Raw genomic sequence first — 27,157 nt, 5'->3', positions numbered from 1 at the left:
ACAATTTGCCTCACAGGGCTTTACAGCATACGACATCCCTCTGTCCTTATGACCCTCGCAGCGGATAAGGAAAAACTCCCCAAAAAAACTGTCACTGTCAGTTTTTTTAATAGAAAAGCTAAATTTTGATGCTTTTAGTAGCACTTTAGCAACTCATTTACATTCAAAGTACAAAAAAAATCCCAGTGTGAATTAATTTATTTTCATTATAAATACGAAAATGGTCAGCGAGCCACCCGGCACCCTATCATGGGCTAGATTTAGTTTACTATCACTGCTGCAGACTCTTTGTCTTGAGATATATTCATGGATTGGATGGTGTAAAAAATCAACATGGCAACACTTGAGGAGTTACATTGTTATCTCGGAGATCACAGCAGAAAAAGCAACAGCAGCGCCATCTTAGACGGACTGTAATGCCCCTAAATCAAGCACATCGTGACAATGGCGAGTATATTTCTCACAGTACCTTTATGGATCACGTGCTTTTCGATCTTGCAGATGCATAGCTATGATTTCTGAGGACGTACACAACTGACGCTACAAAAGAGTTGCAGGATATACAAGGCTGCCATCTTGCACACAAGTTAAAAGAAAGTTCCGATTCAAGTCTTGTTTGGGTAAAATCAAAAGAGTTCATAATGGCAAAGTATATTTATTGTGTTTATGATTGTTGGGTTAATACTTGGTTTTTCTTGATACTTAATTTAATGCATGTGTCTCCTGTTTAGATGCAATGTGTCTGGTTGTTTGCATGATATGGGGTGTTCTCTGGTGGTGGTCAACACATGATCACCCTGCTGCTGATTGGATTCAGTGCAGCTGCAGCCCTGCATCAAGCTCCAAATTCAAACTCCGTCTCCAAATTCAAACTCAGGGAGGCACAAGCTGAATTTATTACCATTTTAATAGCATTATCTGTTAATGAGGCGAACAGTAGTCTGCAAGCTAGGACACGAAAACACACCTAAAAACACCAAACATGTTGAAGGCTTTTCATTTTTCAACACATACAGTACAAAACACTGATAACAGAGCAAATCTGAGCAAAGTCACAATTAGTAAAGCAAAGTCACCGACACTCCAGCTGACTACTGAACATCTACGAGGGCAAGGGAGTCTTATCCTAACATCTCCTAAAAACCTAAAAACAACAAAAACAATCTGCAGTTACATCCTACGCAGCAAGCTGGATTCTATCATTTAATCCTTTTTGGTGGTTACGATTTCAAATGTCACTGTCATCAAATGAACTAGAGACACATACACACAGAAAGATAATATATAGCTTACTCAGATGTTCTTTGTTCCCAAGTACTTTACAGTTTTTTTTTCTCTCGCTTCATGCCACATTATATCTGGGCCATGTCAGGAAGCTCCAGCTCCAGCTCTCTGAGGTACTGGCTGCAGTTGGGGTCGCCCCTCACAGTGGGGGCTGATGGGATGGGTCGGCCAGTATGAGGGTTGACGCACCAGCACTCGCCCCTCTGACCGTGGAGAGACATCTTGCACTGAAACACAAAATGATCTGTTTATTTCTGCATGTTTTGACGTCAGTTTAGATCATTGTGACGGCCCTGACTATGCATATAATGTGTTGTTTGTGCAAAAATATGCAGGAAAAGTGTTTTTTGTGGAAGATAAAATGATATTAATTCACTTTAGCCTCACAAATGTCTAATAACTTAGCACTTAAAGGGGTAAACTACAACTTAATACAACATATTTTTGTTTAAAATGGAGTTTATGATGCTTTACCCACCTTTTCTCCTCTAAACACTTGCATATTATCAGGTGGCTACACCCTCTCCGCTTACCACCCTCTTTCCCCATTTGCCTGGAGTCACCTGTTTGAGATTATACTGCCCCCTCTTGTCGCAGTTGGGGATGTGCAGGGCGTACAGGTCTTCCAGGGGACCTCGGTTATCTCTGAAGGGCATCTTAGATATCCTCTCCAGGATCTGGTCCAGCTCCTGCTGACACTGAGTCTTGAAAACAGCAAAAACAACAACACACGTCACGTTAACACGCCCGTATCGAGGCATTCGGGTGTATGAGAGTCACCAGGTTTCTGTGACAGATGGGTTTAATATGTTTAGCCTGCGGCAGAAAATGTTCTGTACAGATTATTCTGTTTATTCTAACTTTTGTGAACAGAAAAAAAGGTTGAATAAATAGAAATCTGATCTTTTTTTACAACTTTTTTGTTTATATATTTAAAAAACACAGAAAATTGTTTCAAAAAAGTTCAAAAGTTGAGTAAAATCCAGGCACGCAGCAGAAAAATACCCATCAACACCAAGATGTGCTCGCAAGGCAATCAGCACATTTTTGACATGCTACATAAAACTCATATAAAAGGTGCACACGCAGATTCACACACACACACACACACACACACACACACACACACACACACACACACACATAAAGTGAAGGGGCTTTCTGTAATGAGCAAATGAATCATGTTTCCTTGCCAGTAATGAATAACAACCCTTGCCAGTGACCTCAGATTTACCTCACAATTCCATGGAGCCAAATGTCTTGTTGAGACAGTTATAAGTTTCTGGTAGAGCAATAACCTTTACATGATTTTTATGGCGGCTGGAAAATACCACAATGCCGGTTAGAAATGCCCGGGGTTCACCAGCTCCGGGACACAGAGCGGCTCAGGTGTGTTTCAGGTCAGTTAATATCTGCCTTTTGATTAAAGGGCAGTGGTTGGTGGGAGTGTGGAACAAAATAACTGCAGGTAAAAAGCTTTTAATTTGTGCTATGACCCCCCTTAAATTATTATTTGTTTTTTACCGTATTTCCCTCTAAGGCTTTGAAATGATTCAAAGTGCACTCATCAACAGGTTCAAGCATCAACTGCACTTTAAATGATCTTAAATATGGCAATAAAACACTTTGATTGCATCTGAACAGCTGCTGCACCAGAGGGAGGCGGCACTGCACTCCTTTTTCTTCCCTCACTGGTCTGAGGTGTTTTTCTGCTCCCACCAGGATTAAAGCAGCTTGCACTTCTTAGACGTTCTTATCTGCAGTCGTTTGTTAGTTGCTGACTGACATGATTATGCCATGTATTGCGGAAAACACACCTGCAAATTGCTTTGTTCATTAAAATATCTTGTGTTTAGTGCATCTTTCTAAAATTACCATGATATAGTTTGGACAGAAATATAATTTTGGTGTAATGTCAGACACATTAATCAAATTTAAGGTTATCCATAAACTTATACAAAATCAAGGTTACACAAACTATACCCTGAGGTATCTCCTAACTGTAATAAATGTAACACATATGAGCAAGGAACACCAAACACTTAATTTCCTGTGTTCTGGTGAATTTTTATGCACCAATCTGTGCCTTTTCTGCATCAGTTTATGGTGTAAATGTCTTTAATTTTGTCAAAATAAAAGTCCTCTGCTACTTTCTGCTACTTCACTGGGGGAGACAAATGCATATGTTCTAAATACTAAAGGCAACATGTCACCTGTGTCCTTCCTGAAATGTACACCTATGAATATCAGGGGACTTTGTTCCATTCTCTATGGTCATGCCCAAAATTCAGCCATTTTGGAAGAATATTTTGAATGTTTATCAGTGAAAACGGCTACACTTGACATGACTCAATGGGTTACACTATTGTATGACGTAATATCTGTGGAACGCTCTATTGCCCGGTCAGATAGGGCCATGGTAAATAATATCGAAGCTCTGGCTAAGGCAGTGGAGAAGGTCTGGCAAATTTACCCATATGAATCAGGTTGGTCATTTTTCTGTGGTTTACTATGCTGACTGTGGTAATTTGTGCATATACGTAATGATATACCTTTTTGTGCTTCACACGGATATGTATGGATTTTGTTGTTTTTTAGTTTTTGTAGTAAATATTTTTTTTGTCTTGCTTATCCCTGCATGTATTTATTTATTTTTTTCCTTCTCCTGTCACCATCAAAGGTCATCCATAGCCAGCTTGAGGGGATGGTGAGACAATAGGTCCATTTTTAAAACATAAAACATATGGACACACATGGATGAGATGCAGCTATGTATGTATGAGTTATTATTAATATTTTGCAAAGAAACTGTATAAAAATTTGATCACAAAAGAAAAGAGGAAAGAGGAGAGACGTCTGTGCCCACCTTTGTGTGTGGCTTTGGGAACTGAGCAGTATTTTGTACTTGAAAGAGTTGAAATATTATTTAAATCAAAAGCAGATGTCATTTGTGAAAGTTTGGCATCAAATTTAAACCTTTATGTACAGTGAGCTTAATTGCAAACTTGTCATTTATTTTACCTATTTATCTGTCTATTGATGATCTTTTTGGCTGTGCTCCATGTGCCTTGGCCAACAGTTCTAACTGTTCTACGTGGAAATCAGCATCCCCCACTGCACAGGTAGCTGATAGTTTTCCTTTTTCACCTTGTGGTTTGTCCTCTTTACTGCTCCATGCAATTCAAGGTCTGTTTGACATCATTAGAATTGAGTCAGTATTGTTATTACAAAGGCATTGTCAGTCTTATTCATGAATAAATGGGTAATTTCTCACGAAAATTTCATGGGTGCAACATAAATGTTAAAATAACAATAATAATTTTTTGTATATTATTCCAAGATGTGTAGTTAGAGCCAACTGTGTCTTTACACTCAGGGGAGAGATCTCAGCTTCACAGTGAGGTAAAATAAATAAATAAAAATAAAAATCAATAAAGAAGAAGTGCCACATATGTGGGGGGTTTTTTTGGGGGGCGGGATATTTAAAAAAAAAAACAATCATTTTAGAAAATGGTATTTAAAGGGCTACAACAAATACTATGTCAACATAAATATATAATAAACAAAAATATAAGGTACTATCAAGCGACTAATATTTGGTCATTGACTTAATAGCTATTAGGAGGAATACATTTTTGAAGTTGTCCTCCAAATTATCAATCTGATACATATCATCAGACAACACGAAGCAAAAATGGACATTATTATACTTTATTGATCCCTGGGGGGATTTTGGGACATGTTACAATTGCTCTTATATATAAGCGCAGAGAAGTTATGAGAAAATAGAAAATAAGAAGTATGGAAAAATATGAAAATATGTGCATTATTATACAATAAAAGAAATAAGAAATATGTACATCACACTACAAAATGTGCTAAATAAAAAAGTAATAGGAAAAGAGGAAAAAAAAGAGGAAAAAAATCACTGATGTTAGACTGACACTTGGTCTGGGTGCGTCCTTACAAATGATTTAACTCAATTTTCTTACAATTTTCTTGTTGCAGTGCCACAGGATGTGATTCTGTACCACATGTTCATATGTGGTATATTGTCTGTATTGTGGAATTGAAAAACAACGCTTCTCATAAATTTGATTCCTAAATTTGAATTTAATAATTTCCATGGCCTTGCAGCATATTATGAGAGCTCTATCCAGAGCTTTGACACTCCGATATGTCTCACCTGTTTGGGTCGTGCAGGTTTCACCTCTTCCACTTTGTTGGTCTTCATCTTGGTCTTCATCTCCTGCCTGTGCTGGCGCACAGCGCTCTCTTTGGGTCCCAGCCAGGTGGTCTCTTTGCTGGGCTTTCGGATGGCCGGGATCTCGCTCACACCCTGCTCAGGCAGCGGCTCCACGGCCTCACCTGCAGTTGTGGAGACGCCACATAAAATCAAGGGGGTGGACGTTATGGCCGAAATCTTCTATCACTGCATGTAATTTTATATCACTGTATGGTATTCTGTAAATTTAATTAAGAAATGGTTCAAAATAACCACACTCCATTGCATTTTATTATTTTCTTCTTTTTTTGGGGAGGGGTTTCCACACAAACAAAAAACAGCTGCCTCACATGAAACACTCAAAACAGCAAAGCTAGAAATCTTTCAAAATGGAAGCTTTAAGGTTGCTGACAGAAAATAACTCCAAGTGTTATAGGATTCTGTATCTGCAACTTCACTCTCCTCCAAATCACATTACCTTGCAAGGCAACTGGATTTGCAAAAATTAGATCACATGAGAATCCAGCACTGATTTGCTACAGAGCAACTGCCCAGGCCCCAAGGAAGTGTGCTAAACGTCAATTTAACATACTGGCCAAACCGTGTAACTACAACATACGGGTCTGTCACGTCGCCATTGGGTCCAAGAAGATTTTTTTCCATAGGTTTTCAAACAGTGTGGCAACCACACATTAGCCTATTATTGCAATATTCAAGTGGGCCTACACAAAAAGTTATGAATTAATTTTTGATTGACTGTGTCAGTATGTTGTGTGCACCCAGTCTAGCTAAAAAAATGTCATTTAATTCAATTTCAATTGAATAACCTTCACAGGGGACCTATTTGTCACTGTTCACGTGACGGAATTATAAGTGTGGGACACGTCAAAAGCCCTGATTGGCAGCCAGTGTGACGGATGATAACATTTAGAAGGAGAAAGCTGTGAGTGGGACAATGGATCGCTTTATTGTATGGAGCAAATTACAACAAAGCACCAGCGAAGACGACCTACCACCAAAAGAAAAGAGAGTGTCACATTCCCTGCGAAATGACTTGTTTGACGAATGTTTCACTATCACATTTTTTTGAGCCATGCGGTCCGATTACATTTCGTAAGTGTAGAAGACCTGCAGGATTAAACCATGTTCTCCCCAATCAAGTTCACAGAGAGCTAAACCCCCTCAGCTGGCGGAACTCGGTGGTGTGCTTGCTCAATGGGCCCAATGATGCGGAAGATTCAGGTTATTTTTCACAGAGAAAGTCCATTTTCTTTAGCCTCAAGCACCACTGAGCAACTTTCATAGGAAAGAACAGGGCCCTGGCTCCAACTCTGTATTCAGTTCTCTTTGTACACCCATGAGTCTGCCCCCAGTAGCTTCTACGGCCAAAACAGTATCGCCAAACCTCTATCGGTGGACACATTTGTACCATGGTATGTACCGTCATATCATCCAACCCTAACAAATCTAAATGTAAGGATGAGATGGAGTTTACACTGACCTTACATTACCAAGTATTGGTTATTACCTGTAACCGATAGACCATCTATTTCTTTTAATATATATTTTAGTTACTGCCTTGCAACAGAGAAGAAAATAAATTGGGCAGGAAAGGACACTTTGATGGACATATTGGCTTCTAAACGCATTTAACCTGCGACTTCTTAGGACGCTCTCTCAGTGCACTAAGCCACTCTGTTGCCCTCCTGCTGTCATTTTGGTAATGGATTGGGCTTTTTAGAGGCTGGAAGTGGAGTGAAATAAGCTTCGTACTGCACACATCATTTGTCAGAGCGACAAAGTAAGTGGCTTGCTCTGCTAGAAGAGGCTTTTTGGAATTCGCAGAGGTGACGCTGACCCTGAACTCTCCTTTACTTGGGGAGTAGTGAGCATGAGAGGGTTTGGAAGGGAGGGAAGATATAAATTATAATTTTCTAAGTTTTCCAACATCCTCCCCACTGTGCTCGATGATCAGTCCTAATTAAATTCAGGAGGCAAACGGTCAACTTACGGAAGGTTGTTAGTTGATGCAGCTCACCTGCACCCTCCAGGATATAAAAGCTAGCCCATTAACTCAACTCTCTCTTCAGCTGGCAGTCACTCTGCATTTCTCCCTTTTCATTTAGGCACAATTCAAGGCCTCTACAGCAAATATCTCACATCCAGGCTTTGCTTTCATTGCTGACGCTGCTAATTTCCACTCCCTATTGTTTATTTGCTTTGGTTTCACATTTTGTACGAGTACATTTCTTGTGTTTGTGACAATTTTCCTCATTGTCACAACTGACATTTTCTCTAAAGATAATGTTAGGGGGGGAAATAAGCTCCCAAGTGTCCAAACTACTGTTAAAGTGCTCTGAAAAGCATCAGCACAATCAATGAGTCACTACAATCCTTTCCTTTCTCATAGAGCGAGGCAACCACATGCAGCTCTGTTAACAAGCTTGTGGGCTGAGAAAAGTTGGCCACTGTTGAACTTTAGTCACAGTCAGGTTTCCATGGTTGCTTTTTTCCCTTACTGGTGTGATTTAATTTCATGAGCAGATGTTAAAAGGGGTGATAAATGAACATCAGACATTTACACTTTTCTAAAACTTGTATTTGGAAGACTACATGAGGAAGTCAGCCTAAATTTAAGGTCCCTACAGATCTAGAGGCCTGCTCCTGATCGGGCTAGGTCAGAATTATTTTCATCTATTATCTAAGTGGATCAAACTGGACTCAAGCAATCACCTCTGATCACCTAGTGCATCATAATCATCACAGTCTGTTTTTTGGGGACAAACAAAGTGTGTATTGTGAAGTGCAGGGGGAAATGATCAAAATGGTTCAAAATGGTTGGTCTGTGAACCTGACTGCTAAATCTATGAGCACAATAAAATGATATCGTAATGTGAAATTCAGCATTTGACAGCCCAAAATGTTGCATAGATGAAACTAAAGAATTTCACATAGCCAATGGTGACATACTAGACCTGTCCCTGCCTCATTGGCTGCTGGCTCTTTGACCACATACACTCTCTGTACCCACATACTGTTTTTGTTCCTTGCTTTTAAAGCTCTTCCCCCCAAATTTTTAATATTTATTTACTCGTTTGCACTTTAATGTCTTTAAAATGCAATTTTAATGTCTCATATTTGATATATTCAATGCTCCTGTAAAGCATTTTGAATTGCCATACTCTTTAAACTGTCCAATAGCATAATTATATTTATACGACTGTATATACTGCAAAAATCAGAATACACCTCAAGCTGTCAATTCTTTGTATATTTAGCATTTATTGTTCTTTAATCTGACTTTTTTTAATTATTTTTTTTACTTACACCGCCTATTGTAATTGCTTTCATACTGCTCATACTGTTTGGCCTGTCAAGGTAATGACTATCATGACAGACATAATTGCATGAACAACTTTGTTGTCATGTTAAAACCATTTTATGCTACTGATATATACATAATTTAATAGCATAACAATGCAAGTACACCCTTTAAAGAGCAATGAATTTTTTATTTTTTAGAATGTTTAGACATTGGAGTTGGAATGTGGAAAAAATATATTAAAATCTCATGATTAAAAAAATATAAATAAGTCATAAAAAGTGTATATGTGAGTGTCTGTATGAGTGTGAGACTGAGAGCAGATGAGAGGGCAGAAGCAGTACAATCCCGAAATGATGGCAAAAAGTGTCTCAGCATAGGTTTTTTTCTGTTCATTTTGCTTAGGCACTGTTAAAAAAATGCTTGCATGCTTAATGCTAATGCTAAAACGTTGGTGGACCTCTTATATTAAGTAAGTAAGTCAGTAAGAAAAATGTATTTATACAGCGCTTTTCGTAGACATATGTCATAAAGTGCTTCACAAGGGCAATATACAACAAGAAAGCAATCACAGAGACAAAGTGACTCCGTGAGGGGCCATATCAGGCAATACATGGAAATGACCTTGACAAGTTAATACAGACCTAAATACTGTTAATACTGCTCATACTGTATATACTATATATGAATGTATGTGATCATATTTTCCCCTTACTGGTTATCCTATATTCTATATTTATTCAATGTACTGCAGTTCATTCTGTTCTTCATGTTAGTCCGCACTTAACTACTTTTTGCACTTCTGGTTAGATGCTAAACTGCATTTTGTTCAGCCTTACAAGACTTTGAAGCAATTTCCAATGTCAGAGTAAAATCATGAGAGTTTTAGCTCAATTGCACATCCCCCTGATCTCAATCGTTTGGTGTAAGGTGGTCATAAAACTCCATGTGAGCTGTGTTTTACGTCAGTCTTTTTCCTCATCTTGATTTTCCGATTAAATCAAACATATTTAATATTACTGTAATTTTTCAGTCTTGGCTCATTTAAGTACAGACGTTCAATGACGTAAACACTGTCAACAACCAATAGCTGTGCTCTCTCCAGCACCAAACAGGAAGCAGCAAACTGGGTGGACAGTAAACACTGAGGGGACTCAGAGGAGGCAGAAGAATGTGTACAAGTCTGGGTTCTCTTGTTCTGTCGAATAGTAGGAGAAACTAGTGGAATTGGGTTTAAATTGGTGTGTATCTGATCCACCTCCACTAAAAGCTGAGGCGACAAAATCCAAAATGTAAAGTTTGTACGCATATACAGTTTATCTCTGTGGATTATATTGATGCCGAATTGACAATATTACTGTCGACATATGATGCCTTTTATCTTGTGTTTCTGAAGTTATGTGTTTTTGCAGACATGTAAGGAATTGTAATTGTCGTATTTCTTCAAGGAAGTTTGGCGTAGTACTTTGCACCAGGAGTAGGATGGGAAATAATCTCAAAAGGAACTAGTTATAGCAATCCTTTGCATATTCATATGTGTGTGACTAAAAACTAAGCAACCTTGCTCACTGTCCTGACTAATAAAACAATAAGGACAGTACAAATGCCATCACTGCACAACAGCAGCAAAAAGAAGTTGAGCTGTCTGTGGATTAATCCGGTGACTCCCTCCTCCAGGCGGTTTTCATACAGTTTGACCATCTCCTCTCTCCTTGGAGTCTTGTTAAACATCAACCTAAAAAAAAAAGCCCCTCTCTTCAAACAGATGGAGCAAACAATGTGAGAGGCCATCAGGTCCAACCCAACATGTTGTTTCTGACAACAGAGCATACTTAGGGGTTGAGGGTTGACACCAGGGAGGGAGTGGAAAGGAGTGTCATTCCAAACCAGCTGATTTTTGACAAAAATGTATGCAACACGATCACATGTTCGCTCTTTAGGTAGTGAGAATGGATTTCAAATAGTGAGCAGAGTGTTTGTTTTGCAGGAAAGTGTGTATTTCATCTATGCAGGGCTTCACTTGACACCCGAAGGAAAGAAGGGAAATAAGCACAGACAGTAGAGAAGGTCAAATAGTGGGCCAGTAAGTGGATAGTTCACAGTTATGCAAGGGCCGAGCTAACATGCAGACTTGTGGAAAGGCGTTTGCAGGACAGAGAGTGTGTGTTACTGGTGGTGGTGGACTGGAAAGGCATTCTCTGCGCTCTGCAAGAGGTAAATTTGACATCCGGTTGTAGAATATGATTACAAAAGGCCTAAGAGAGAACGGGAGAAAGGAAATTCCAAACGAAGCAATAACAAGGTGCTGGCGCCTTTTGCCATCAGATAGATCTGGTGTTGTTGGACTTGAGTTCCCCTTATGACGCTCCGCCGTGCTCTCTCTGGCTTTTCTTTGAAGACTGAGTTTCTTTCCAAAAAGGGGCAAAAGTCAAATGAAATCAGGTGTGTGCTCGCATGTGTGTGCACACACAAGTGGCGCAGATAAACACACGACACAGAAAATATTGGCGGCTGGGGTGCCTTTTGTTTTGCTGTCTTACATAATCCCCACAGTATCCAAGTGCAATACCATCACTCCCTCTCTTCTGAGGAAACCTGAGATGTTCGCTCAAATACACAGTCTGGGCGCGCATAGACACACACATGAACGCACAATTTATAGCGAAAACAGCGATCTCCCTCTCGAAATGTACACACACACACACACAAACACAGAGGGTCAGGACCCCACTTTCAGGGGGCGCTAGGCCTCTGCAGTCCAAGCCGTTCCACAGCGGTGGGCTTGGGATCAGCAGTATCAACAGAGCAGCAGGCCTACTGTCCAGTCTACTGCTTGAGTTAATCCTCACACAATGGCCCGAGAGGCTTCCTTTCTATATCTGATCCATGTCGAATTCCCAGATGGCACGTAGGCCAGAAGTGTCATGTCTGATTGTCCAGATTCTGGTCAACTGAGCAAATGGCAGACTTGGCCGGGTGGTGGAGAATGGAAAGGTTGAAAAAGGAAAGATGCGAGCACACCAGCGTTCTCGCTCCATCCTATTTCCATAGATACAAAATAGACCCTTGTTTCATTGTCAGACAAACACATGGATGTGATGTCTCTCTTATGTTGTGCCATGGAACTCACTGAAGTAAGTGGACGTCAATGAAATCAAGGAGCAGCTTCTCTCAAAGTAGAAAAATCGACTTCAATCACTGTAACTTTCACTGCACATCAAGCATTTTGGTAACCCTTAAATTAACTCCACAGTTTCAAATAATATTGAAGCTTTCACACATTGCAAAACAAAAAATAATGTGTAATTGACTTTCATTTAGACTTTAAAAAAATAAACTGCTGTTTCAACTGGTGTTGTGAATGGCTATTTGCATTGTTGCTATGCAAGACAAAAAAAGATTTGCAATGCGTTGCTGCACAACATAGTTTATATTTAAAATTTAAATGAAAGTCAATGGCTGTTGACAGCGTGGTAATTCTGCAACTAATTAGTTTATGTTTTAGTAAGAACAACTTTTTTTTTCAGGAACTGAATTGGAAAATTGATATAATGTTACACTTTCACTGGCCAAAAATGTTATATTTCTTCTTGTTTGTCCATCTAAAGTTGAGCTGCTACTTGATTTCATAGACATCCAGTCATTTAAGATCTAAGCTAAGATCACCGATCATTATACCTGTGCACAAAGGTCATGTCTGATTGGCCAGATTCTGGTCAACTGAGCAAATGGCAGACTTGGCCGGATGGTGGAGAATGGAAAGGTTGAAAAAGGAAAGATCCGAGCACACCAGTGTTCTCACTCCACCCTATTTCCATAGACACCAAATAGAACCTTGTATTATTGGCAAACACAAGAATGTGTCTTTCTTAAATCTCGCCATGCAGCTCACCAAAATGAGTGGGCATCAATGGAATCAAGGAGCAGCTTCTCTCAAAGTAGAAAAACTGGCTTCAAACACTGAAACTTTCACTCCACGTCAAGCATTTTGGTGACCTGGCTGTAAATGTAATTAATTTCATAGTTTTAAATAATTTCACAGCTTTAATGCATTGCAACACAAATGAATGTGTCACTGACTTTCATTTGGACTTCATAACAAACTGACTTATTTCAGGTGGCGTTGTGATTGGGTAGTTGCAAAAAGATTTGCACACACACTGTGTTTGAAATTTAAATGAGAGTCAATGGCTGTTGAGGCATGTCCAGTGTGGTAATTTTGTTACTTAGTAGCTTATGTTCTAGTTTGAACAACTTTTATTTCAGAAAGTGAACTGGAAAATTGATAGAATTTCATACTTTTGTTTTCCAAAGGTGTTTTGTGTGTAGGCTATCTTTGCAGAAGTTTAACAAGTTTGTATGCCCGCCTTATGTTGTGCTGCTATTTGTTTCCACTGACATCCAATAACTTTGCTCAGATAACCTAAGATCATCTTTCATTATACCTGTGTACAAAGGTATTTAAACTGCAGCGACATCAGGAAAGCACCAATCTAATTCAGGTTAAGTAGGAATATTATTCACCCAACCTGAACTGTCCCTTTAAATGTCGGAATGTGAAAATCCACAAAAAAAGTTTTCTCTCTCAATATGGCTTTTAACGCAGCTCTGAGGTGTGAAATAGGTCATGTGCCACTTAAGAAGTTGATGAAGGGCACTCAGAAGAGTAGCTGTAGTCCATCATCCATTACAAGGCCTATTGGGACTGTTTTCCTAGAAACACAAACTCAGCAAAGTGCAGATATGTTTACCTTCCAGGCTTTCTGGCCCGCAACAGTCATCTAAAAGCAGGCTTTGGACAGGCTCTGGCACGTACGTGCACACCTCAGCATCCAAGGCCAGGCATCTCACTCTCTACCAGCACCGCCGGGTGAGCTCTGGGGTGATTGTATGGGACTTAAACTAGGACATGAACTGAGGCAAGCTGGAACACATCGACCTTGTGGGGCATCACACGCAGCTACCACTGACAGTCATTCTCAACCACTGTGGGAAAGATAGGAAGGATGGGATTGGACAGAGAGCACGAAACCTCTTGGGGTTATCTGACAGGGAACACTAAGGTGTAAAGGATTGTTTTATCTGTCAACAAAAGTTAAATTAAGGTTGCACGGTTTTTACTAGGAGACAATAATAACAAAAGCAACCTGAGAATGAGACCAGGCATTGAGGTATTAGGTAGGAAGGGATTTGCAGTAACTTTTTAACTTCGCCAACTAATTAATCCTTCACTAATACAAGGATAAAAAAATAAAATCCTATTTCCATTTATTCACTAGCAGGGGCAGAGCTGGGGTTTGATGCTGAGAGTCAAGCCTCCACTGTTTTCGCAAAAGCCCTGAATTTATGCTATTCCCTAAAGAAATATAAATGTTTTTCTTTTGGCCTAGTTACTTGGCATTGTTAGGGATTCTTGTTTTGCAATTAGAGCAGGCCTGATTATTAAGGCTTTATGATACGAATGTAGCAGATTTGTCAGGTCAACATTCATTCTGTGAACTCTGCTCCAGCATTAGATAACAAAAATGGGTTTCATGATTGCTTACTGGGGCTGCCTCCTTATAGTAAACCAAACATTAGTCAACTAGAAAGGCCATTAGTCAGCAAGATTTCATTGGTCGCTTAGTCACAGAAAACAAAACAAAAGGAACAAACAAATGTGGAACTCTATTAGGAGCTGTGCCTTGTCAAAATAAATCAAAACCTATATGACTGAACCATGTGAAAATTTAATATGAAAGGACAGACACAGAAAGTGGCCATGCTCAGCAGTCAGACAGGAGTCATGTTACAAACCAATGACAGCTGACAGATATCTTTCCCTTCTTCTGTAAATACTCAGTCTAATAAATAAAAAGTTGATCATTTTGGTGCAGGGCTACCCAGAGCTTTACATCTGTCCCACGGACGATAGGCCTACACACTTATAAACAGCGTCTGGAAGAAGATCAGCTCTGCACTCAGGATTTCAGGTAAATAGGCTATACAGTTCTTGTTAAGGTTTCTTGTTTCCAAGAGGTTCAAGACGTGGCAGGTGTACGGCCCTAATTTCCAGGGCTGGCACCTGAGGTTATTACACAGGCTAGTTGATAACATGTCAAACAGGAAATCCAAAGTGTGGGATCATTTTGAGAAGGTGAAGGACGAACCCAAGGTGATATGTAAACTCATCTTCATTGGTCGACTCCAAACATGACATATCACCTGAAACATGGAAGTAGCTACATGCCCATTAGCCACTTAGCACAATCATTACTGCTTTGCCAACAGCGTCATTAACAGGCGGCTCGCTCAGTGTGTGACGTGCACTTGTAGATAGAATAAAGGCCTATATTAATGAAGGTTCATTAGAACGGTTTTGTAATTCTCTGTAATGTAGCACAGTGTTAACAATGTTACTGATACTATTCTTTCTCACACCTTGAACTCAAACTCAAACTCAACCAGTTAGTAGCCAGTGCTTCAGCCAGTTCAAGACCAAGTACCAGGAAAGGTGGTTATTTTATTTTAGAAATGGCTGCATTTTCTCCCAGGATAGTGCCACAAAAGTGGTTGATATTCAAGACATGGTTGCATTTTCTGCCAGGAAAAGTGGTTGTTTTTTATCAAGACATCGATACATTTTGTGCAGGGATAGTGCCAGGGGAAATTGTAATTTCTTTAAGACATGGCTGCATTTTCTGTATGTTTTCAACACAAATAAATACTATTCTTTAATGCACCATCATGGAGCCGTAAAATGTCCAATGAAACAACTACTAGTTGGGTAACAATGAAATTTTGTGCTCACATTAAAGGATGTATTCTATTAACTTTGGGGATCCCCAAACCTTTTCTTTCACACAACCATGACGTGTTTTCTTTAAGTGAGATATCTCAACAGCTATTGAATTGGTTGCTATGACATTTGGTAGAGCCATTCATGTTGCCCACAGGATGAATCCTAATAACTCTGAGGATGCCTTGAGTTTAACTCCAGCTCCAAGAGCAAGCATGGAGAAACCTCAAACCCTCACCGCCACTGTGAGGGTGAGGACAAACGAAAAACTGATAAGTTCCTACTACTGATGGAAGTAGGAAGTTTCCCCCTTTAAAACAAGTTCAGAAGCTGTCCCTCTCCCCTAAAATGCCCTGTGCCCCCTTCCCCTCCAGTGTCAGTAGCATTTCAGACAGTGTTTGTATTGTCTTAAATCACCCTTGACCCAAAAGGAGGGTGGGAAGTTATTCTGGATCTCAATAGGCACGAGGAGATTCTTGGCACGGGTACACGTGAAGTTGACGCCTGGGGGGGGAGATGGCACAAATGCCCCTGTTTTTGAAGAAGCCTGGGGTGGGGGGGGGTGGGGGGGGATTATCTCGGAGCTATTTCAGTCCTGCGGGCTCCGTCTGAATGCCCCCGCAGGTACACAGGAATGCCCCTTGTTAGCTAACAATGTTTTCTCAGCGACCAGATGGCACAGGAGTTTTCTTTCCACCTCATTTTTCCTCCTCATAACAACTTTTATAACAGTATTGATACAAAGATTTCTCATTGTCAGCATGTAAAACTGACTCTGGATAGGTTTGGGGCAATGAAATGAAGAGCATCACTTTTTTGAATTTCACAACCAACTATGGGCCTTGCTTGGGCTTTGTTCATCAACTTGTTCCTTATCGAGGTCACATATGGTATGATCCCAGTCATAACAACTAAACGCCCAGCCAGTCTGATTAAAGGAACCTTTATTTGGGTCCAGGTTTCTGTGGGAACAGAATATCAAATGATACTGTGCATAAACAGAGACGGTAGTGGGAAAGTTGTGGGTGTTAGTTTGGAATAGGGAGAGATTTCTGCTCAAAATTAATGAAACGTGGAATCTTTTTGTTATTGGTAAAAGTCTGAAATAAAAATATACATTTTAAATCTTAAAATGACCCATTTTAATCAGATCTTGGGTTCATGAGGGAGTATCACATTTAATCCTCCTTTTTTCACCACATCAGAGAGAAGTCTTGATTATTTCAATCCATCCCAGGATACTCACGAAAGCCTAAAGTCCCGGTCCACTTAAAATGTGTTTTTCTTCTGTTTATGCCCCCTAAAATGTCCAACCTTGACTCCACTGACTTTTATCTATGCAAAGTTTGTCCGTAGAGAGGTCTTTTCATAGTCCTTGACTGAAGGGGGCTATGTCTGCACACTTCCCTAAAATCTGAGATTCAAAAATACACCAAGCAAACTGGATTTGGTACATCACGAACCCTGGAAACACATATTGACTGAGGAACAGACTACGACAAAGAAACCGCCAGTGCAGAGCGGACTTTTCAGTACAGAGGGCAAGAGTTTGTTGTATACGCATGGTGAGAGTTTTTACAGCAAACACGGCAGAGTGCGGTATTTGGACGTAAACGGCACCATGGAGGTTCCTTCCACTGCCTACCAAACCCCCCCCCCCCCATAGCAGATATTACTGTATGTTTTATAACCATTAACACTAGTTACAAACAACATGATGTTAGCTACACCATTTTGATACATCTGCTAATAAATGATTTTGATGCACAACAGACTCCTCATCTGAGTCTGGGTCTAACTGATGGTGTGTTCCATTTGCACTGGGAAGCCAGATATTTTGAGTTCCCAGTCAGAAATTTCAACCATAATACCCCTCAAGTGAGGTTTTCAACTCTGAATGTCAGAGGACCTCACCAACACCAACTTCCAAATCCAACATGGCTGCTTCGTGTAGTAATAAACTCTTTATAACCACTTTTGTCTTGTTTGTGTCTCATTAAAATAGCCACGCAGTTGTGTCCAACTTCTATCTGTGGACATGTTGCCCATAGAGCAAGTGCACTATAGACTTCCATTGGCCAAGCCGGCTTCTTCCAGTTTATGATTTAAACATGCAGCTCCTCTAGACCAGTGGTTCCTACCTGGTCCAGCTACAAGGTCTAGATTTCTCCTTAGTCATTAGTTCAAGGCCCACACAGTCGAATATATTCAGCATCATACTTAAGTTTGCCCATGCCGTCAAGCTAGTTTGCTGTCTCCGTTAAGTAGCTGTCTATTATTCACTCACTCTACAACAGGAAACGGCACCTCAAAGTAAAAGCTTGTGTCGGAAATTCACTGTACTTCAAAAATAAAGTGTTTTTTACAAACCTGACTGGAGTCACTTACGGTCCTTTCCAAATGGACCTGCAACCCACTTCTGGACCGCGACCTACCAGTTGGGAACCACTGTTCTAGACTCCAAATGTTATTGGACTGAATGGATTAAATCCTGATAGTGAAACGAGTCATTTTGTGGGGGCTGTCATGTTAAAAATAAAATGTATCCACTAATTTACAGACATCTCTTTCCCAATGTAAGTCTATGGGGAAAGTCTTTTTGGGCCCAATGGCATCATGTGACGAATTTGGGAGTTGAACCACACTGTAGCGCAACGCTGAAAGTGGAAAGCAAGAACCTACCCCAACAAGGGAGTAATCTTGCATTCATGTCGTGTCTGAAAAATAACTTCCCTTCTGGGAAAATTCCCATGAACTCTCCCTCAAGTCTAAGCAACAACTCAGAAAGTTGGCAAAAAAATTGGTGCATGTGTTGCCAAGTTGACGTCATATGTGTGGAAACATGGTGGATGAAAATAAATGTTTGGTTTATGGTAGTAAACTTTTTATTAATTCACATATTGCATGTCAATTTTTTGTTCAAATGTAATTTGTTAACTAGAAAAGTTATTTATTAGCATTTGTCAGGAAAAGCAATATTTTAGTAGTTTTAGAGGAGGTGCTGGTGCGGCAACAAGTCTGGGACAAAATCACTTTGTAATATAAAGCTTCCAACTTTTATTAACATGTTTAAATGCTCCGAGGAATAAAATACAACACGTCTTCTTTGTAGCATCCATGTTGTTTCCACATTACGACTTAAAGCTCACTGCAAACACAGAAGAACCACCTCCCAACTTGGGATATAAAACCATCAGAGGAGCACGTGAATGCAACAAAAGACTAGATGTGCTTCCAGTTCCTTTTCAGAGGCTTTGTAACTTTTTATGTGGAAAAACTATTAAAAATAAAATATGAATGATAGCAGACTTTTTTCTACATACTTTAAAACGTGTCTGGAGGAAGACTTTAAGATATTGAGTTGCTTGTTCACAAAAAAACACTTGAACAAAGACATGCCATGACAGTGTGCAAACGTCTGATAGAGATATTGAAACCAAGACCAGAGGGCTCAGTGGAAAAGATGTCAACATGTTTCTCTGCCTTTTAGTTTGATGTTTTAACACATCTGGATGACTTTGGTAGAAAGCTTAACGATAAAAAAAATTACCAGTAATCATCTATTTTAAGATACGCACATTATTTGAGGAACTTTTGGGACAGAATTACGGCCAAAGTTTACTTCAAATCTCTTTTTTTCAGGTCATATGAATGCAAGCATGTGTATTTTCTCAGATTCTCAGCCTGCAGTGCAACACATGCAGGCAATCACTCATGCAGCACACAACAAACACACACATCAGAGATGCTGAAGGCCCAAAGGGGGGAAATCAGAGCGCACAGGATTTGGTTTTGGTCTTATTCAACTTAACCAAGTGCAATTTCATATTTTCATGTTTTCAATTCAGATGTTTGGGTGGATCCACATGTCTTCGGGTGCCACGCATAATTTTAAGTCTGCAACATCACAGGCTATTCTCCTAATTAGGAAAGCAACCCTACTTTTAATATACTATTCACTAAAACCTATTTTATAAAAGTCAATTTCCTTGCACTTTCAAATACCTTTGATCCAGCAAATTTGAATGTGAGTCTATCATAAGGAAATTTTCAGTGTGGCCGAAGTCTAATAAACTGTCTGCTGAGCTATACAAGACGTCACCGCATTTTGAAATTGTTCTATGCACACTGGGGAGTTCATTTCCAAGAGATTTATGAAGCAATATCTGTTCTTTTTATTACTGAATTACTTATATGCTGTAATCAGTTGCTTTGATAATTTACAACAGGGAACAGAAATCGCCTGTGGCCCAGACCAGAGGAGGAAATAAGCCAGTGCCAGAACATTTCATCCAATCAGTTTCATTAAAAACAAACAGAAATCTAAATTAAATCATTGCTCTACTTTTTTTAGGCGTCACCACCGATTTCTTTCATATTTGGTATTGTGGTTTTTTAGGTATTTAAACAAGAAAAGGATTGATTTCCCCCAAAAGGAACCCCTCTCTTACATTCCCTTTTTAACTTGCGTGATAATGCTAGGGTTGAAAGAATACTGGCTCTGATCTTTGACCTCTTCAGTTGTTTGTTGTGCTGATCCAGGAGTTTACAAGGATTGCAAGGAGCAAGGAGCAGGACGTTTTTTGATGTCTTAGTGGTACATTTTTTTGTAAGTCACAAGTCTCTGCACTGAAGTCCTGAGTCAGTTCCCAAATCTTAAATTTGAGTTTTGAGTCCTAAGTAATTCATGATGCGCTCTTCACCAAATGTAATGCCATTTTTAACAACAAAGTAAAAATTAGTGATGAGCGAGTACACCATTTTCTGTATCTGTTCAACCAACTTAATTATCTGTATCATATCCAAATGGGCGCAGTTTAAATCAAATTGGGTGGGGCTTAAACAAGGAGTGGGTGGGACCTAACCGGAAGTTATTATATTAAGCCTGAAATCATCAGACGTTGCTATACTTATTATTTATTAGAAAAAGTCAGAGACTGAACACAGCGACCCAAATGAGGATTGTCCTTCACCACATTATTATATGGATGTTGACACATCTTACTCAGGTGATACTCGTGCTTGTAAAAAGTACATTACCTGTACCGGATACTCATATTTGACTCAACCCTTGTAATTACGGGTAGGTGGAAAAAATCGATACAGCATCATATCGTGATTTTTTGTATGGCGTCGTATCATCGTATCGTCACACAGTGCCAAGTATTGATTTTTTTATTATATAAATTCTTAATGTGACAAATACAAATTAAACTTAGCCTACTAAAACGTATTAAACATAGCCCACTAGAATAATATAATCAATTGCTTTTCCAGTCCACCAGATACATTTTGCTACTGCAAAAAAAGGCTATAGTGACATGAGCAGACTGAAAACTTATTTCAGTCAAAAAGACATAATTTACAGTTGAAAAAAGGCAATAAAACACAGTATATTACAATATAATTTAGTGCAATACTCAGCATATCGCATCATATTTAAAATGAAAAAGTCATGTATCGTGACTTAAGTATCGTGATAATATCGCATCATTGATCCTCTAATATTAATGTTTTACATTTACAAATGTAATGTTGTTAAATTTGTATTAATTTGTGGCTGTTAAGCTATGTTAATATTAGCCTCGACTTACCGTTTTTTGTGCAACTTCAAATGTCGTACAAAGTTGGAAGTCCTTGCGTCTCTGTATGTAATTTTCAACCCGCACTTTCTGAATACTCCAATTTTTTTTGTTGTTGTTAACCGCCACATAGTTTTTGTAGCGAACAAAATTATCTTTTGTTAAATATTTTTCAAATGGCGATCAATAACATAACATAAGTTTTGCATGGTTCTCTCCTGCAGTTTGATTGGATACTGGCGGGTTGGTTCAGACAAAGTTGATCCCGGGAATAAAGTGTCGACTTGCTGGGAATGAAGAGCGTTAACTTTAGCTGATTGAGGATCTGAGGCTCCCCGACTCAGTGACATCTTTGAAATCACTACTTAAAACATTTTTTTTTAAATTCAGCACACTGTTTATTATATATATGTCTCATTTGATTATTTTTATTGGTTTTATCTTGTGTTGTCATCGGTTGTTGTATTCTTTTATTTTGTATTACTCTAAATGTTTGATTTGCTATATCTCAGTGCAATCTACAGGGCAGTTAGTTGCCAGCTATGCTCATCTGCTTCAGTGACGGTACTTTATCTTTATTTTATTTTCATTGTTGTAAGTATTTTCTTAAAAATTCAAAAAATTTTATTTGCTTGAATCCTGCATTGTTTTAAACCCGGGATCAACCATGTTAAGTCTTGTAACTTTTTTTTAAAAGCGCTTTATGAATGAAGTTTATTAATATTATTATTATTGATTCAGAAGATAGCGTATTCAGTGTCCTATGACCTCCACCGCCTGCCCCCATTTATTACAAACAAGAACTAGAGCTAGAAATAACACAAATAAACAACTTGGCTAACAAACAGAAATAAAAAATAAACAATAAAAGATTTCAGTGTGTGCAAATTTGCATTTCATTTTCTTTGTATTGTTTAACTGATCCATGGATGGCTTTTGCCTTTTCATTTTCTCCTACTCTACATCTTTACATACACTCTTTTACTTTCAATTTTTTTGAATGACAAAAAAGGCCCTGGGTAGTGCCCTAGGCAGTCGCCTAAGTCGCCCACTTCTAAATTAATCTTTGAGCAAGGTGTCAAGTATTTTCAAGTCAAAAGGCTCAAGTCCAAGTGAAGTTGACAAGTCACTGGTGTTAAATTGGTGTCAAGTCGAGTCTAAAGTCATCAAATCTGTGACTTGACTCTGACTCAAAACAAACTCATGTGACTCGAGTTCACACCTCGGCTGATTTGATCTGCTTGTTCATGCCTGCCTAACTCAAATTAAACTTCATCACAACATCTTAATAACATCATCCTGTTACCATGTGTTGTGTTCAGTGTCAGAGTTTAGGATGTGCTATCTGTGTCTGTGTCTTTTAATTGGAATACTAGAAAAACAGGATGCCAGGATGTTGAGTCTCACAAACATCCAAATAAAGCAGCTGCAATATTTCATCCTTTGATTCTCTGCCCAGGGTGTCAAATTGGCTCAAGAGTCACTGCTCCCCCTGCTCAACACTCAAAACACAGCCACTTAATTACTGTATTATAATCAGCCCATTTTTTTACGGTCATTTACAGATTAATTCCTGGAACAAAGGAGGTGCTGTGGATCGTAGCCAGAGCGTTCAAGTTTGCTTCCAACAGCCCCCGTGAGCTGATTTCTATCAGAGCTTTCATTACTTCCTTTCTTTAGCTGTGTATCTGAGAAGAATTTATGACAGGAAATCAAGTCTGTGTAGTCTCAAACTGGGCCAAAGGAAAAGCAGGAGACTGACAGCGAGCGTGTGTAATACCAACAGTAAGTTTATGATGTTATATAACGTAAATCAAATGGCATAAATAGAGGGGATATGCAGGCTATGGTGACGTTAGACAGTGGTATGGCTGCAATTCTGCTTAGAAATACTGTATGAATTACATTTCAGCTGGACACAAGAAGAAGAAAGTCTTGTGCTTCCTCTTGATAAAAAAAATATTTCCCTTTCATCTTTTGACCTTGAGAAAGCTGCACACCTCCCTTAGACCACTTACTGAAGCACTGTCTTTATCAGAAATGACTCTTCCATCTGCAGCGAGGCTTTTATCCAGAACAACTCAGCCATATTTAGCCAATTTCTCAGCTTTCACAGGTTTTTGGACGCATCTAACGAAATCTCAGACCTTTCAACCTGCAAAGGAAGCACAGCCTGACCCAAACCTGAGGAGGAAAAACCAGTCACATCTCACAAATTGCCTCTTTGCAAGCAAGCCTTTACATGATGTGTCCACGCATTTTCTTCTCCTGTTTTGCTCTTATGTAACTCTCGCAATTCACGCCTGTTTTATTGCTTGTCTGTTATTGTTTGAAGAGGGCTGCAGAAATAAACTTCGCTGCGTCAGGTTACATGAATGCGGAGTGAAGTCACTACGATGGCTATGGTTATTAAATCCCAGAATGTGTCCTGAAGTATTTTTTGACCTTTTGTCAGTAACAGAGAACAGGGTTACTCTGAACGCAGTCTCCGGTAGTTTCCAGGAGTTGAGTGCCAAAACAAACACATGTCAGTCTGGAGGTAAACTCTGACAAAGCACGGATTTGGAAATGAGTAGAAATCACAGCGCGGCTGGCTCCACTGGACGCTCATTGACTGTGCGTGTTTGCAGGTCCAAAATCAGCCAATTAATGAAGCTGTTGACTTTTCGTCTTCACCGTGACCTGTCCTTATTTAATCACAACCCCACATGAGCCCTGCTGGCTCCAGGCCGCACTCATTGTGATCCCCTCCTCCCCCCTCCTGCACATACATCCAGCTCATTTTCCAGGTAGACACCCCAGTTAATGCAGTCCCTGTCAACAGCAGTTTATAGCTATTCCTGGTCAAAACCCAAAGTCCACTTTTCCAATCAATGCAGCTTTCCTCCTGCTGTCTCTCTCTGTTTCTTTCTCTCCACTCCCCTGTGGAAATGTCAACATCAATACTATGATGTTTTCTGCGTCCATCCCACTCCGAGTACAACTTCTGGGAATATTTGCAGAACCTTGTTCTCTGGTGCAGTGTTTTAAAGGCTGATTTTTTTTTGAGGGGGGGATATTGGGAAAGAGTGGAGGGCCAGCTGTTGGGAGCATAGCTGAGGTTAACTTGGGCAGAGCGACTGTTCCTTTTGTTTCTCTCTCCCCATGCACACCAGGATGATTCACAGCACTATAAACATGTCTATGCAACACAGGGTTTAACATGAGTATTAGAATACCTCGTGCAACAAGCGTAAAATAGGTCATTAATGCAGAGGAAGTTAAGAAATAGCACATATGAAATGCATGGTAACTTTCAGATTATAGGTCAGTGCTGTTTATGCAATAGATTTTAAAAGGATGCATTGCAGACATCAAAGCAAAACTATGTAAAATATGATACAAATATCTAATGGATATCATCCACTGGTGCAAAATGCTCACCAGAACTTCCTATTTTGCACAGATTTGGGCTCAGGCTTCATGACAATGCAACATTTCTACACTATTCCTCAGGCTGCAGTCTAGACAGTGTCATTAAAAATTGATAGAAGAAAACCAGGTTTCCAGTAAACTGACTGACCGCTGGTTTGCTCCCGGTGCTCCTGGCTGTAAGTGGTCGTCTCGGTGTCCACTTTGCGCCGGCACTGCCCCTGGCCCTGCACCAGTTGCTCCAGAGGAAGCTCCGAGTCGGGCGTCGGGTAGCATCGCAGACCGGTGGAGCACCTCGGGGTGTACACGCCGCACATCTCGCCCTCTTGCCGGGCACACACGGGGCAGCACCCGCAGCCAGGCTCGCGCACTATCTCCGCGCAAGTCTCGGTGAGCCTTGGGCACAGCGCCTGGCGCTCCGCGGTGCAGCCGGGGCAGCGGAACACCATCTCGGCCAAGGAGGCACCGGCGAGAGAGGCGGAGAGGATCAGCAAGCTGCAGCCCGCGTACGACAGCATTGTTAAAGGCATGAGGTTTTGGGTCATTATCATGGGGGCGATGGAAGGCAATTCCAAGTGAAAAAAAGGGGAAGAAATGTGCATGCGAACAGGTGAAGCCGGGGGCTGGGAGGTCTGCTGGGTCCTACAAATTCCCAGGTTTCCTCTTGGGGCCACGTGTGGGTGTTAATATGGGAAGACAGAGGATTTAGTCCAAATGTCATGTTTTAGCTCTGCTAAAATGTTGGCAGTAAATTACACTGACTTGTGCTCCTTTACTTATTTTATCCTCAGATTAACTGACATGGCTCAGAATGGGAATAAAGGTCCTAAAAAGTGAAGTGAATTGGTTAAATTGAATGCATTTTAGGCTCTAGGAATACAGCAGCCTGATTGGACGAAATTACAAGCCCCTCAAGTCAGACCAGCTGTTAATGGTTTTTGATTTTATGCCATATTTTTGATCACAGAGAGATTTTATTGCACCATAAAACGTCTTCCTTTGCCAAATACATTATTGCAAATGTTCAAAAAACAGTGTGTGCTTTTGTGACATAACATACTCAAACACACAAGCTCACATATGTTTATAGGCCTAAAGTGTTATCATCATCACCATCATCATCATCATCATCACCATCATCTTTTAGGGTGAAGTCAGGTAATGTGGGACAAAATAAGGTTTTATATCTTGGACTCTTTACATTAGCAGCCAGTCACTAAACATGTTGTTGCATTGTTAGTACAAGTGTGCTTCACATGACACAATCCGTTTGACTGGTCATGTTGATTTCCCGTTTTTGGTGATAGGAGTACTGCATTTATCTTGACTTATAACTTACTTACACTCAAAATATTTCCCATAATACACCTTAGTTTTATGGGAAATGGTTTGGAATAGGTGCTTAATGCATTCAGGTAAAATGGGACATTTTTTCTGAAGTGTAACCAGCATGTTTTAGGCTACCAGATGCCATAAAATCATGACCTATGCTACTGTGACATTTTTGATATTTTTGTCCGTTAAAAATATTAAAGATGATGCAGTGAGTCCATGTTAGCCATAAGCACACACATGCATGTCCACTGTAGGCAATATGGCAGCAAGGAAACAGGCGGCAAAAGAGCAGCGAAGGCATGACAGAAAAGTTGGACCATCTTTTTTAGTGAATAGTTAGTTACATTTATGATTTGATAACTGAACTATTAATGGATTCAACCATTTGAAAACAAGTAAACGCAATTGTCCCTTTTTTCTCGCTGTCCCACTTTACCTGAATGTGTACCGCACATGTTATTACAAAAAACAGTATGTGCTTGTGTTACATAGCATATAGTCAAACACACACAAGCTCACATATGATTTATAGGCTTAATGTGTCATCATCATCATCACCATCATTGTCTTATAGGGTGAAGTCAGGTAATGTGGGACATCAGCTAAAATTGGACAAATAAGAGCAGAGCAAAGAGTCAAAAAGTCACTGATGTCAGAACTTGCAAGGAAAGCCATGCATCTTTTTGGAATTAAGCATACTGCTTGACTTATAACGGGCTTAAACTCAAAATATTTTCACAACACACTTAAGGGAAAGGGTTTCAAGTAAGTACTTAGCACACTCAAGTAAAATGGGACAGAAAAATTAAGTTAAAATGGGCCATTTTTCAAAAGTGAAACCAAGATGTTGCATCACCAGCATCATGATTTGTGCTATTTTGTGCCACTCTGTAATATTACAGACATTTTAAAAGTATTTTTTTCACTTAAAAGATAATCATGGTGATGCAGAGCGTCCATGTCAGCCACGATGGTCCAGAATTAGCCATCACTGTTGCACACATGTCCATTATAGACAGTATGGCACCAAGGAAACTGTGGATTTAACCATTTAAAAACAAATAAACGCGACTGTCCCATTTTACCTGAACGTGTCATCAGAGTAAGGTCGGGGTTCTTGATGTGTCAAGTATTTTACATGGCAACATATTTTCTTTATAGAAATATAGCAGAGATACATAACAAGTTCCAAAGTAACACCAAGGATAGTCTTCAGAATT

The 27,157-nt window shown here is 39.8% G+C and overlaps 1 protein-coding gene across 1 annotated transcript; it reads right to left on the bottom strand.

Moving 5' to 3' along the window:
- Positions 1–889: 889 nt before the first annotated feature.
- igfbp2a (insulin-like growth factor binding protein 2a) lies at positions 890–25,238 on the bottom strand. The gene is made up of 4 exons (XM_050063353.1): positions 24,754–25,238; positions 5,471–5,652; positions 1,848–1,988; positions 890–1,511 (listed from the first exon to the last, which is right to left on the bottom strand). Exons 1-4 carry the CDS (start codon positions 25,202–25,204, stop codon positions 1,353–1,355), a joined length of 933 nt encoding a protein of 310 aa, XP_049919310.1. The 5' UTR covers positions 25,205–25,238; the 3' UTR covers positions 890–1,352.
- Between the last annotated feature and the right edge of the window lie 1,919 nt (positions 25,239–27,157).

The sequence above is a fragment of the Epinephelus moara genome, chromosome 15 (genome assembly GCF_006386435.1).
Source record: "Epinephelus moara isolate mb chromosome 15, YSFRI_EMoa_1.0, whole genome shotgun sequence".
Classification (NCBI taxonomy): domain Eukaryota; kingdom Metazoa; phylum Chordata; class Actinopteri; order Perciformes; family Serranidae; genus Epinephelus; species Epinephelus moara.
This window is presented reverse-complemented; position numbering and strand designations above follow the sequence as displayed.

Excerpts from the sequence above, each read along its gene's own strand:
- igfbp2a (XM_050063353.1), bottom strand. The coding sequence starts at position 25,204 with ATGCACATTTCTTCCCCTTTTTTTCACTTGGAATTGCCTTCCATCGCC. Across the intron at positions 1,989-5,470 it reads AACCTGCACGACCCAAACAG|ACTCAGTGTCAGCAGGAGCT; the intron begins GTGAGACATATC and ends GCTGTTTTCAAG. Across the intron at positions 1,512-1,847 it reads GGCAGTATAATCTCAAACAG|TGCAAGATGTCTCTCCACGG; the intron begins GTGACTCCAGGC and ends TTTGTGTTTCAG.